The sequence below is a fragment of the Bufo bufo genome, chromosome 5 (assembly GCF_905171765.1).
Source record: "Bufo bufo chromosome 5, aBufBuf1.1, whole genome shotgun sequence".
Taxonomy (NCBI): domain Eukaryota; kingdom Metazoa; phylum Chordata; class Amphibia; order Anura; family Bufonidae; genus Bufo; species Bufo bufo.
The window spans coordinates 3,853,259-3,868,228 of record NC_053393.1 but is presented as its reverse complement, the minus strand read 5'-3'; the positions used below and the strand labels follow the sequence as shown (position 1 = coordinate 3,868,228).

Below are 14,970 nucleotides of genomic sequence, written 5' to 3'. Positions count from 1 at the left end.
GTAGGTGAGTGTCGCCCCCTCCTGGGATCTGAAGGTACTCACTGTGTAGATTGTGGGTCTGTAGGTGAGTGTCGCCCCCTCCTGGGATCTGCAGGTACTCACTGTGTAGATTGTGGGTCTGTAGGTGAGTGTCGCCCCCTCCTGGGATCTGCAGGTACTTACTGTGTAGATTGTGGGCCTGTAGGTGAGTGTCGCCCTCTCCTGGGATCTGCAGGTACTCACTGTGTACATTGTGGGCCTGTAGGTGAGTGTCGCCCCCTCCTGGGATCTGCAGGTACTCACTGTGTAGATTGTGGGCCTGTAGGTGAGTGTCGCCCCCTCCTGGGATCTGCAGGTACTCACTGTGTAGATTGTGGGCCTGTAGGTGAGTGTCGCCCCCTCCTGGGATCTGCAGGTACTCACTGTGTAGACTGTAGGACTGTAGGTGAGTGTCGCCCCCTCCCGGAATCTGCAGGTACTCACTGTGCAGATTGTAGGTCTGTAAGTGAGTGTCGTCCCCTCCTGGTATCTGCAGGTACTCACTGTGTAGATTGTGGGCCTGTAGGTGAGTGTCACCCCCTCCTGGGATCTGCAGGTACTCACTGTGTAGATTGTGGGTCTGTAGGCGAGTGTCGCCCCCTCCTGGGATCTGCAGGTACTCACTGTGTAGATTGTGGGCCTGTAGGTGAGTGTCGCCCCCTCCTGGAATCTGCAGGTACTCACTGTGTAGATTGTGGGTCTGTAGGTGAGTGTCGCCCCCTCCTGGGATCTGCAGGTACTCACTGTGTAGATTGTGGGCCTGTAGGTGAGTGTCGCCCCCTCCTGGGATCTTCAGGTACTCACTGTGTAGATTGTGGGTCTGTAGGTGAGTGTCGCCCCCTCCTGGGATCTGCAGGTACTTACTGTGTAGATTGTGGGCCTGTAGGTGAGTGTCGCCCTCTCCTGGGATCTGCAGGTACTCACTGTGTACATTGTGGGCCTGTAGGTGAGTGTCGCCCCCTCCTGGGATCTGCAGGTACTCACTGTGTAGATTGTGGGCCTGTAGGTGAGTGTCGCCCCCTCCTGGGATCTGCAGGTACTCACTGTGTAGATTGTGGGCCTGTAGGTGAGTGTCGCCCCCTCCTGGGATCTGCAGGTACTCACTGTGTAGACTGTAGGACTGTAGGTGAGTGTCGCCCCCTCCCGGAATCTGCAGGTACTCACTGTGCAGATTGTAGGTCTGTAAGTGAGTGTCGTCCCCTCCTGGTATCTGCAGGTACTCACTGTGTAGATTGTGGGCCTGTAGGTGAGTGTCACCCCCTCCTGGGATCTGCAGGTACTCACTGTGTAGATTGTGGGTCTGTAGGCGAGTGTCGCCCCCTCCTGGGATCTGCAGGTACTCACTGTGTAGATTGTGGGCCTGTAGGTGAGTGTCGCCCCCTCCTGGAATCTGCAGGTACTCACTGTGTAGATTGTGGGTCTGTAGGTGAGTGTCGCCCCCTCCTGGGATCTGCAGGTACTCACTGTGTAGATTGTGGGCCTGTAGGTGAGTGTCACCCCCTCCTGGGATCTTCAGGTACTCACTGTGTAGATTGTGGGCCTGTAGATGAGTGTCGCCGCCTCCTGGGGTCTGCAGGTACTCACTGTGTAGATTGTGGGTCTGTAGGCGAGTGTCGCCCCCTCCTGGGATCTGCAGGTACTTACTGTGTAGATTGTGGGCCTGTAGGTGAGTGTCGCCCCCTTCTGGGATCTGCAGGTACTCACTGTGCAGATTGTGGTCCTGAAGGTGAATGTCCCCCCCCTGGGATCTGCAGGTACTCACTGTGTAGATTGTGGTCCTGAAGAAGAATGTCTCCCCCTGGGATCTGCAGGTACTCACTGTGTACATTGTGAGCCTGTAGGTGAGTGTCGCCCCCTCCTGGGATCTGCAGGTACTCACTGTGTAGATTGTAGGACTGTAGGTGAGTGTCGCCCCCTCCCGGGATCTGCAGGTACTCACTGTGCAGATTGTGGGTCTGTAGGTGAGTGTTGCCTCCTCCTGGGATCTGCAGGTACTCACTGTGTAGATTGTGGGCCTGTAGGTGAGTGTCGCCCCTTCCTGGGATCTGCAGGTACTTACTGTGTAGATTGTGGGGCTGTAGGTGAGTGTCGCCCCCTCCTGGGATCTGCAGGTACTCACTGTGTAGATTGTGGGCCTGTAGGTGAGTGTCGCCCTCTCCTGGGATATGCAGGTACTCACTGTGTACATTGTGGGCCTGTAGGTGAGTGTCGCCCCCTCCTGGGATCTGCAGGTACTCACTGTGTAGACTGTAGGACTGTAGGTGAGTGTCGCCCCCTCCCGGAATCTGCAGGTACTCACTGTGCAGATTGTGGGTCTATAGGTGAGTGTCGCCTACTCCTGGGATCTGCAGGTACTCACTGTGTAGATTGTGGGCCTGTAGGTGAGTGTCGCCCCTTCCTGGGATCTGCAGGTACTCACTGTGTAGATGGTGGGCCTGTAGGTGAGTGTCGCCCCTTCCTGGGTTCTGCAGGTACTTACTGTGTAGATTGTGGGCCTATAGGTGAGTGTCGCCCCCTCCTGGGATCTGCAGGTACTCACTGTGTAGATTGTGGGTCTGTAGGTGAGTGTCGCCCCCTCCTGGGATCTGCAGGTACTCACTGTGTAGAGTGTGGGTCTGTAGGTGAGTGTCGCCCCCTCCTGGGATCTGCAGGTACTCACTGTGTAGATTGTGGGCCTGTAGATGAGTGTCGCCTCCTCCTGGGATCTGCAGGTACTCACTGTGTAGATTGTGGGCCTGTAGGTGAGTGTCGCCCCCTCCCGGGATCTGCAGGTACTCACTGTGTAGATTGTGGGCCTGTAGGTGAGTGTCGCCCCCTCCCGGGATCTGCAGGTACTCACTGTGCAGATTGTGGGCCTGTAGGTGAGTGTCGCCCCCTCCCGGGATCTGCAGGTACTCACTGTGTAGATTGTGGGCCTGTAGGTGAGTGTCGCCTCCTCCTGGGATCTGCAGGTACTCACTGTGTAGATGGTGGGCCTGTAGGTGAGTGTCGCCTCCTCCTGGGATCTGCAGGTACTCACTGTGTAGATTGTGGGTCTGTAGGTGAGTGTCGCCCCCTCCTGGGATCTGCAGGTACTCACTGTGTACATTGTGGGCCTGTAGGTGAGTGTCGCCCCCTCCCGGGATCTGCAGGTACTCACTGTGCAGATTGTGGGTCGGTAGGTGAGTGTCGCCTCCTCCTGGGATCTGCAGGCACTCACTGTGTAGATTGTGGGCCTGTAGGTGAGTGTCGCCCCTTCCTGGGATCTGCAGGTACTTACTGTGTAGATTGTGAGCCTGTAGGTGAGTGTCGCCCCTTCCTGGGATCTGCAGGTACTTACTGTGTAGATTGTGGTCCTGTAGGTGAGTGTCGCCCCCTTCTGGGATCTGCAGGTACTCACTGTGCAGATTGTGGGCCTGTAGGTGAGTGTCGCCCCTTCCTGGGATCTGCAGGTACTTACTGTGTAGATTGTGAGCCTGTAGGTGAGTGTCGCCCCTTTCTGGGATCTGCAGGTACTTACTGTGTAGATTGTGGTCCTGTAGGTGAGTGTCGCCCCCTTCTGGGATCTGCAGGTACTCACTGTGTAGATTGTGGGCCTGTAGGAGAGTGTCGCCCCCTCCTGGGATCTGCAGGTACTAACTGTGTTCATTGTGGGCCTGTAGGTGAGTGTCGCCCCCTCCTGGGATCTGCAGGTACTCACTGTGTGGGTTGCAGGCCTGTAGTGGTCATTACCCTAGGTCACGTTCATCTTGCTCCTCTGCACTGGACTTTACCAGTCCTGGTTGGGTCTCTGCAGTCTCATGACGCCCTCTGACTGTCTCTCTGATCCACAGGCAGCTACAATCATGAATATACAACTGAGACGCTCCCGCACATCATTGCCAAATTCATACAGAGGAGAGATGATGGGGTCCCCAGCACCCCCAGAAATATCATTGTGTGCAGTGGAACCTCTGAAGCTGTGATGGTGAGTCCTTCTTACCGTGTATTATCTTTCAGTCACAGCCAGAGCTGCAAGTGAAATAATACTGTTACAATATATCATATCTTAACCTCTAACACAATCAAAGCAACATTCAGAAACAGATACGGTATTCCATATCTACACTCCAGTCACAGCCAGAGTGGCATTCAGCATTCTGCTTGCTACTGGTTTCCATACAATTAGACACTCAATGTACTTTCCTTACGGTCTTTCTTTATTAATGTCTTAAATAGATCCTTATTTAAAACACTGGGAGAAAAAAACAGCATGAATTTTCTAGCCAGAGCATTAACAGTGCACACAAAGGTCAATTAGAAAACAACCAGCCAAACACAACTGAAACGTGTGAACACAGCCTGAGAGCCCCATAGCAGATCCATCAACCACTGTACAAGAGCTTACTACATATAGACATATATACAGCCACCACTAGAGGGAGCTCAGGAGATTACTGCATACAGATATATACAGCCACCACTAGAGGGAGCTCAGGAGATTACTACATACAGATATATACAGCCGCCACTAGAGGGAGCTAAGGAGAATACTACATACAGATATATACAGCCACCACTAGAGGCCGCTCTGGAGATTACTACATACAGATATATGCAGCCACCACTAGAGGGAGCTCAGAAGATTACTACATACAGATATATACAGCCACCACTAGAGGGAGCTCAGGAGATTACTACATACAGAAATATACAGCCACCACTAGAGGGAGATCAGGAGATTACTACATACAGATATATACAGCCACCACTAGAGAGAGCTCAGGAGTTTACTACATACAGATATATACAGCCACCACTAGAGGGAGATCAGGAGACTACTACATACAGATATTTACAGCCACCACTAGAGGGAGCTCAGGAGACTACTACATACAGATATATACAGCCGCCACTAGAGGGAGCTAAGGAGAATACTACATACAGATATATACAGCCACCACTAGAGGGAGATCAGGAGACTACTACATACAGATATTTACAGCCACCACTAGAGGGAGCTCAGGAGATTACTACATACAGATATATACAGCCACCACTAGAGGGAGCTCAGGAGATTACTACATACAGATATATACAGCCACCACTAGAGGGAGCTCAGGATATTACTACATACAGATATATACAGCCACCACTAGAGGGAGCTCAGGAGATTACTGCATACAGATATATACAGCCACCACTAGAGGGAGCTCAGGATATTACTACATACAGATATATACAGCCACCACTAGAGGGAGCTCAGGAGATTACTGCATACAGATATATACAGCTACCACTAGAGGGAGCTCAGGAGATTACTACATACAGATATATACAGCCGCCACTAGAGGGAGCTCAGGAGAATACTACATACAGATATATACAGCCACCACTAGAGGCCGCTCTGGAGATTACTACATACAGATATATGCAGCCACCACTAGAGGGAGCTCAGGAGATTACTACATACAGAAATATACAGCCACCACTAGAGGGAGATCAGGAGATTACTACATACAGATATATACAGCCACCACTAGAGGGAACTCAGGAGATTACTACATACAGATATATACAGCCACCACTAGAGGGAGATCAGGAGACTACTACATACAGATATTTACAGCCACCACTAGAGGGAGCTCAGGAGACTACTACATACAGATATATACAGCCGCCACTAGAGGGAGCTAAGGAGAATACTACATACAGATATATACAGCCACCACTAGAGGGAGATCAGGAGACTACTACATACAGATATTTACAGCCACCACTAGAGGGAGCTCAGGAGATTACTACATACAGATATATACAGCCACCACTAGAGGGAGCTCAGGAGATTACTACATACAGATATATACAGCCACCACTAGAGGGAGCTCAGAAGATTACTACATACAGATATATACAGCCACCACTAGAGGGAGCTCAGGATATTACTACATACAGATATATACAGCCACCACTAGAGGGAGCTCAGGAGATTACTACATACAGATATATACAGCCACCACTAGAGGGAGTTTAGGAGATTACTACATACAGATATATACAACCGCCACTAGAGGGAGCTCAGGAGATTACTGCATACAGATATATACAGCCACCACTAGAGGGAGTTCAGGAGATTACTACATACAGATATATACAGCCACCACTAGAGGGAATTCAGGAGATTACTACATACAGATATATACAGCCACCACTGGAGGGAGCTCAGGAGATTACTGCATACAGATATATACAGCCACCACTAGAGGGAGCTCAGGAGATTACTGCATACAGATATATACAGCCACCACTAGAGGGAGCTCAGGAGATTACTGCATACAGATATATACAGCCACCACTAGAGGGAGCTCAGAAGATTACTACATACAGATATATACAGCCACCACTAGAGGAAGCTCAGGAGATTACTACATACAGCTATGTACAGCCACCACTAGAGGCCGCTCTGGAGATTACTACATACAGATATATACAGCCACCACTAGAGGGAGCTCAGGAGATTACTGCATACAGATATATACAGCCACCACCAGAGGGAGCTCAGGAGATTACTGCATACAGATATATACAGCCACCACTAGAGGGAGCTCAGGATATTACTACATACAGATATATACAGCCAGCACTAGAGGTGGCTCAGGAGATTACTGCATGCAGATATATACAGTCACCACTAGAAGGAGCTCAGGAGATTACTGCATACAGATATATACAGCCACCACTAGAGGTGGCTCAGGAGATTACTGCATACAGATATATACAGCCACCACTAGAGGGAGCTCAGGAGATTACTACATACAGATATATACAGCCAGCACTAGAGGGAGCTCAGGAGATTACTACATACAGATATATACAGCCACCACTAGAGGGAGCTCTGGAGATTACTGCATACAGATATGTACAGCCACCACTAGAGGGATCTCAGGCGATTACTACATACAGATATATACAGCCACCACTAGGGGGAGCTCAGGAGATTACTACATACAGATATATAGAGCCAGCACTAGAGGGAGCTCAGGAGATTACTACATACAGATATATACAGCTACCACTAGAGGGAGCTCAGGAGATTACTACATACAGATATATACAGCCACCACTAGAGAGAGCTCAGGAGATTACTACATACAGATATATACAGCCACCACTAGAGGGAGCTCAGGAGATTACTACATACAGATATATACAGCCACCTCTAGAGGGAGCTCAGGAGATTACTACATACAGATATATACAGCCACCACTAGAGGGAGCTCAGGAGGTTACTACATACAGATATATACAGCCACCACTAGAGGGAGCTCAGGAGATTACTACATACAGATATATACAGCCACCACTAGAGGGAGCTCAGGAGATTACTACATACAGATATATACAGCCACCACTAGAGGGAGCTCAGGAGATTACTACATACAGATATATACAGCCACCACTAGAGGGAGCTCAGGAGATTACTACATACAGATATATACAGCCACCACTAGGGGGAGCTCAGGAGATTACTACATACAGATATATACAGCCACCACTAGAGGGAGCTCAGGAGATTACTACATACAGATATATACAGTCAGGTCCATAAATATTGGGACATGGACACAATTCTGACATTGTTGGCTCTATTCACCACCACAATGGATTTGAAATGAAACGGACAAGATGTGCTTTACCTGCAGACTGTCAGCTGTAATTTGAGGTATTTACATCCAAATCAGGTGAACGGTGCAGGAATTACAGCAGTTACATCTGTGCCTCCCACTTGTTACGGGACCAGAAGTAATGGGACAATTGTCTTCTCAGCTGTTCCATGGCCAGGTGTGTGTTATTCCCTCATTATCCCAATTACAATGAGCAGATAAAAGGTCAGAGGTCATTTCCAGTCTGCTATCTGCATTTGGAATCTGTTGCTGTCAACTCTCAAGATGAGATCCAAAGAGCTGTCACTATCAGTGAAGCCATCATTAGGCTGAAAAACACAACAAACCCATCAGAGAGATAGCAAAAACATTAGGCGCGGCCAAAACAACTGTTTGGAACATTCTTAAAAAGAAGGAACGCACCGGTGAGCTCAGCAACACCAAAAGACCCGGAAGACCACGGAAAACAACTGTGGTGGATGAGCGAAGAATTCTTTCCCTGGTGAAGAAAACCCCCTTCACAACAGTTGTCCAGATCAAGAGCACTCTCCAGGAGGTAGGTGTATGTGTGTCAAAGTCAACCATCAGGAGAAGACTTCACCAGAGTGAATACAGAGGGTTCACCACAAGATGGAAACCATTGGTGAGCCTCAAAAACAGGAAGGCCAGATTAGAGTTTGCCAAACGACATCTAAAAAAGCCTTCACAGTTCTGGAACAACATCCTATGGACAGATGAGACCAAGACCAACTTGTACCAGAGTGATGGGAAGAGAAGAGTATGGAGAAGGAAAGGAGCTGCTCATGATCCTAAGCATACCACCTCATCAGTGAAGCCTGGTGGTGGTAGTGTCATGGCGTGGGCATGTATGGCTGCCAATGGAACTGCTTCTCTTGTATTTATTGATGATGTGACTGCTGACAAAAGCAGCAGGATGAATTCTGAAGTGTTTCGGGCAATATTATCTGCTGATATTCAGCCAAATGCTTCAGAACTCATTGGACGACGCTTCACAGTGCAGATGGACAATGACCCAAAGCATACTGCAAAAGCAACCAAAGAGTTTAAGGGAATGAAGTGGAATGTTCTGCAATGGCCGAGTCAATCCCCGGACCTGAATCCGATTGAGCATTTCACTTGCTGAAGACAAAACTGAAGGGAAAATGCCCCAAGAACAAGCAGGAGCTGAAGACAGTTGCAGTAGAGGCCGGGCAGAGCATCACCAGGGATGAAACCAGCGTCTGGTGATGTCTATGCGTTCCAGACTTCAGGCTGTAATTGACTGCAAAGGATTTGCAACCAAGTATTAAAAAGTGACAGTTTGATTTATGATTATTATTCTGTCCCATTACTTTCGGTCCCTTAACAAGTGGGAGGCACATATGGAAACTGCTGTAATTCCTGCACCGTTCACCTGATCTGGATGTAAATCCCTCAGATTACAGCTGACAGTCTGCAGGTAAAGCACATCTTGTCCGTTTCATTTCACACCCATTGTGGTGGTGTATAGAGCCAAAAATGTTAGAATTGTGTCCATGTCCCAATATTTATGGACTTGACTGTATATATAGCCACCACTAGAGGGAGCTGTATACAGGCACCCTTTTAGTGGTGGCTGTATATATCTGTATGTAGTAATCTCCTGTGCCCCCTCTAGTGGTGGCTGTATATATCTGTATGTAGTAATCTCCTGAGCTCCCTCTAGTGGTGGCTGTATATATCAGTATGCAGTAATCTCCTCGGCTCCCTCTAGTGACGGTTGTATATATCTGTATGTAGTATTCTCCTGAGCTCCCTCTAGTGGTGGCTGTATATATCTGTATGTAGTAATCTCCTGAGCTCCCTCTAGTGGTAGCTGTATATATCTGTATATAGTAATCTCCTGAGCTCCCTCTAGTTGTGGCTGTATATATCTGTATGTAGTAATCTCCTGAGCTCCCTCTAGTGGTTGATGTATATATCTGTATGTAGTAATCTCCTGAGCGCCCTCTAGTGGTGGCTGTATATATCTGTATGTAGTAATCTCCTGAGCTCCCTCTAGTGGTAGCTGTATATATCTGTATGCAGTAATCTCCTGAGCTCCCTCTAGAGGTGGCTGTATATATATGTATGTAGTAATCTCCTGAGCTCCCTCTAGTGGTGGCTGTATATATCTGTATGTAGTAATATCCTGAGCTCCCTCTAGTGGTGGCTGTATATATCTGTATGTAGTAATCTCCTGAGCTCCCTCTAGTGGTTGTTGTATATATCTGTATGTAGTAATCTCCTGAGCTCCCTCTAGTGGTTGTTGTATATATCTGTATGTAGTAATCTCCTGAGCTCCCTCTAGTGGTGGCTGTATATATCTGTATGCAGTAATCTCCTGAGCTCCATCTAGTGGTGGCTGTATATATATCTGTATGTAGTAATCTCCTGAGCTCCATCTAGTGGTGGCTGTATATATCTGTATGTAGTAATCTCCTGAGCTCCCTCTAGTGGTGGCTGTATATATCTGTATGCAGTAATCTCCTGAGCTCCATCTAGTGGTTGTTGTATATATCTGTATGTAGTAATCTTCTGAGCTCCCTCTAGTGGTGGCTGTATATATCTGTATGCAGTAATCTCCTGAGCTCCATCTAGTGGTTGTTGTATATATCTGTATGTAGTAATCTTCTGAACACCCTCTAGTGGTGGCTGTATATATCTGTATGCAGTAATCTCCTGATCTCCCTCTAGTGGTGGCTGTATATATCTGTATGCAGTAATCTCCTGAGCTCCCTCTAGCGGTGGCTGTATATATCTGTATGCAGTAATCTCCTGAGCTCCCTCTAGTGGTGGCTGTATATATCTGTATGCAGTAATCTCCTGAGCTCCCTCTAGTGGTGGCTGTATACATCTGTATGTAGTAATCTCCTGAGCTCCCCCTAGTGGTGACTGTATATATCTGTATGTAGTAATCTCCTGACCTCCCTCTAGTGGTGGCTGTATATATCTGTATGTATTAATCTCCTGAGCTCCCTCTAGTGGTGGCTGTATATATCTGTATGTAGTAATATCCTGACCTCCCTCTAGTGGTGGCTGTATATATCTGTATGTATTAATCTCCTGAGCTCCCTCTAGTGGTGGCTGTATATATCTGTATGCAGTAATCTCCTGAGCTCCCTCTAGTGGTGGCTGTATATATCTGTATGTATTAATCTCCTGAGCTCTCTCTAGTGGTGGCTGTATATATCTGCATGCAGTAATCTCCTGAGCTCCCTCTAGTGGAGACTGTGTATATCTGTATGTAGTAATCTTCTGAGCTCACTCTAGTGGTGGATGTATATATCTGTATGTAGTAATCTCCTGAGCTCCCTCTAGTGGTGGCTGTATATATCTGTATGTAGTAATCTCCTGAGCTCCCTCTAGTGGTTGTTGTATATATCTGCATGCAGTAATCTCCTGAGCTCCCTCTAGTGGTGGCTGTATATATCTGTATGTAGTAATCTCCTGAGCTCCCTCTAGTGGTGCCTGTATATATCTGTATGTAGTAATCTCCTGAGCTCCCTCTAGTGGTAGCTGTATATATCTGTATGTATTAATCTCCTGAGCTCTCTCTAGTGGTGGCTGTATATATCTGCATGCAGTAATCTCCTGAGCTCCCTCTAGTGGAGACTGTGTATATCTGTATGTAGTAATCTCCTGAGCTCCCTCTAGTGGTGCCTGTATATATCTGTATGTAGTAATCTCCTGAGCTCCCTCTAGTGGTGGCTGTATATATCTGTATGTAGTAATCTCCTGAGCTCCCTCTAGTGGTAGCTGTATATATCTGTATGCAGTAATCTCCTGAGCTCCCTCTAGTGGTGGCTCCAGTGTGTGTACATTATGCTCCTTAGTTCTCCCTGGTTGTAGCTGTTACAGACAGAATGTTTTTGTTTTTTCGTTTGCAGGAGTTTTTCAGTTTTTTGTGAACTGAAGGGGTGCTCCCATGATTAATGTAACCAATCGAAGTCATACATCATATAGAACATGACAATAAGGGACATTTATCACTACTGGCATATCCATACTCCAGTCTTGATCTCCCTGCACTGGCCTAAGACGCGCTAATTTATTAAGATGTAGGAGGCTGTTGTGCGCCAGGTACTGAAGTCGCCCTGTCGCTGGCTTAGATTTCAGCTATAACTTCTGCCACTTTCTGGTGAAAGTTATAGTAAATGCGGCAGACTGTCTGAAGCCCCGCCCCCTCCCGCTAAACCCTGCCCCTAATAATGTTGTAAAGGCTTTAATAAATGTCCCTAAATCTCTTTCTAACAAAGCTAGGACCAGCCCTGTACCTCACATGGATCCAGAAATCTCCCCATTCATTCTTCCAACTGCTCTGCTAGATTTATTTCAAGCTGGCACCTCAGGGGTGTGTCCTTTTAGGGGTGTGTCCTTTTAGGGGTGTGTCCTGTCAGCTGCAGTGGAAGAATGGAACTGAGCATGTTTCACTCATCAGTGAGGTGGACAGAGAATTAAGGGAGGGAACCAACAGTAGGTGGCGCTGTACAGATGATTTGATGCAGAATGGACGGGTTATTATATCGCGAAAAACAAACAGTGATGAAATCTGGAAGTTGACTGCATTCTATCTCCCATAGTGCACTGCTCCACAGGTAACGGGAGGCAGCTTTGGCTGTTGCCAGTGTATAGATATGATGTGAATGGTGATGCAGCTCTTGAGGTGACTGGAGCATACGACACATTGTGCCTCCGGATCAGTCCGTAGAAGCGGTAGATTTACACTGTGAGTCCATATCTATACTAAACCACCTACATAGAAAATGCCAGACCGCTGGTACTGAATTAGATCCTTTATTGTAAATCACATTATACGACAAACATGCCGGCATCTAAGGGACCACGTGACCAGCCGGAAACACCTGATATATGAATTACCAGAGGTATTACCATACCAAGGGTCACGCATATAATAAACATGCACACTTTTGTTATATACTGGGATATATTTTCCCATTTATGCACTTTGCACTTTATCGGTATCACTGTTAATACTGGTGACCTATAGATGTAAAGGTTAGGTACCAACCTATAGGATTGATGTACATCTGTCACCTGAATTATGAGAGAGAGGATGTCTGAATCACTGGTCAAATGGTATGTCTGTGGAGTAAGCTGTTATATGATGCATGTATGTAGTGAATAATCCTGCATATTAATTCTTATATTTACATGAATTTGATTTTCATCTATGTATGTCCATATTAAATAATTGATGTATATGTCTTTCCAGTACAAATTTGACTGCATATATATGTTCTTTCGGCCTGCTAAACATGTGGACATTTCTGTATGATGGATCCGAATCATATAGGAAAGTTGGGATGACGCTACTGAGCTGCGCCTAGTATGTGCGCGCTCAAGTGACGTCATTCGGATCACGTGATCACAAGCGGATCATATGTTTCCGGCTGGTCACGTGGTCCCTTAGATGCCGGCATCCAGGAAGTTCAGTTGAGTAAATCCGGTGCAGTCCGGTGACGTAGGAATAATGACTACCGGTATGTGGATTGGCTGATGCTTATATTTAAACCATGTCCTCCAGTGATGACGCTACCCCCAGACGAAGGTACGCCGAAACGCGCGTTGGGGTTGGCGCCATCCTGGAGGAGACTCTTTGCACGGGTAAATGTCCCTTTTCTTATCATGTCTGATTTTCTCTATATGCATGACTATGTCCTTTGTACATATATTCATGATAGGGACTCCGCTCATGCAGGTCTCCTCCAGTGATGTTTGCTTTTATCTCCTGCACTGTTTCTTTTTAACCATGTTTGTCGTATAATGTGATTTACAATAAAGGATCTAATTCAGTACCAGCGGTCTGGCATTTTCTATGTAGGTGGTTTATTATATTTGTTGCCATAGGCTAGGTTAGCACTTTAATGTGTATTTAATTGATGGTTACGGTATCTATTTCGGTAGCATATCTATACTAATAAAAGCCCTGTGTACGTGCTCAGGGCTGTTGTCCATGTGTGTGTGCCGATTAGTGATGTGCGCATGCGTGGCGTACAAAGCAATCAGCACACATTCCACACACACAGCAGGGACCGCCCAAAGCACCGCGCCACCGGCCAATAAAAACACAGCGCATCACCCGTGCGTGTGTGCCGATTAGGCTACTTTCACACCTGCGCTAGGTGTGGATCCGTCTGGTATCTGCATAGACGGATCCGCACCTATAAATGCAAACGATGGTATCCGTTCAGTGCGGATCCGTCTGCATAACAGCTTTTTCAGATCTGAGTTTTCACTATCGTGAAAACTCAGATCCGACAGTATATTCTAACACAGAGGCGTTCCCATGGTGATGGGGAGGCTTCAAGTTAGAATATACTAAAAACTGTGTACATAACTGCCCCCTGCTGCCTGGCAGCACCCGATCTCTTACAGGGGGCTGTGATTCGCACAATTAACCCCTCAGGTGCCGCACCTGAGGGGTTAATTGTGCGGATCTCAGCACCCTGTAAGAGATCGGGTGCTGCCAGGCAGCAGGGGGCAGACCCCCCTCCTTCCCCAGTATTAAAAGCATTGGTGGCCAGTGCGGCTTCCCCCTCCCTCCCTCCCTCCCCAGTATTAAAAGCATTGGTGGCAGTGGCCACAGGCTAACAACCCCCCTCCCCCCCCCATCATTGGTGGCAGCGGCTGCAGTCCTGGCTGCAATGGTTACTTAGCTTATACTTACATGCGCTGTCTGTGGCCGGCCGTCGCTCCTCCTACTGGTAAGTGACAGGCCTGTGCGATGCGCTGCACAGACCTGTCACTTACCAGTAGGAGGAACGCCGGCCGACCACAGACAGCGCATGTAAGTATAATGCTGCTAAAAGTGCTAAGTAACCATGGCAGCCAGGACTGCAGTAGTGTCCTGGCTGCCATGGTAACCGATTGGAGCCCCAGTGATTATACTGGGACTCCGATCGGAAATGTCGCTCCGCTGCCACCAATGATGGGGGGGGGGGGGGGTTGTTAGCCTGTGGCCACCAATGCTTTTAATACTGGGGAGGGAGGGGGGGCCGCACTGGCCACCAATGCTTTTAATACTGGGGAGGGAGGGAGGGGGGGGGGCCGCACTGGCCACCAATGCTTTTAATACTGGGAAAGGGAGGGGGGGGGGGCCGCACTGGCCACCAATGCTTTTAATACTGGGGAGGGAGGGAGGGGGGCTGCACTGGCCACCAATGCTTTTAATACTGGGAAAGGGAGGGAAGGGGGGGGCGCACTGGCCACCAATGCTTTTAATACTGGGGAGGGAGGGGGGTCTGGCCCCTGCTGCCTGGCAGCACCAGATCAGGGGGCTGAGATCCGC

General features: G+C 48.0%; 1 protein-coding gene across 2 annotated transcripts in view; it reads left to right on the top strand.

The window, feature by feature from the left end:
* LOC121001937 (alanine aminotransferase 2-like) overlaps nucleotides 1–14,970 on the top strand; it is a 100,325-nt gene that overhangs the window by 46,898 nt on the left and 38,457 nt on the right. For both annotated transcript variants that reach the window (XM_040433207.1, XM_040433206.1), the window contains exon 5: nucleotides 3,831–3,964. In XM_040433207.1, coding sequence (XP_040289141.1) covers nucleotides 3,831–3,964 — 134 coding nt within the window. The remainder of the gene's footprint in view (nucleotides 1–3,830; nucleotides 3,965–14,970) is intronic.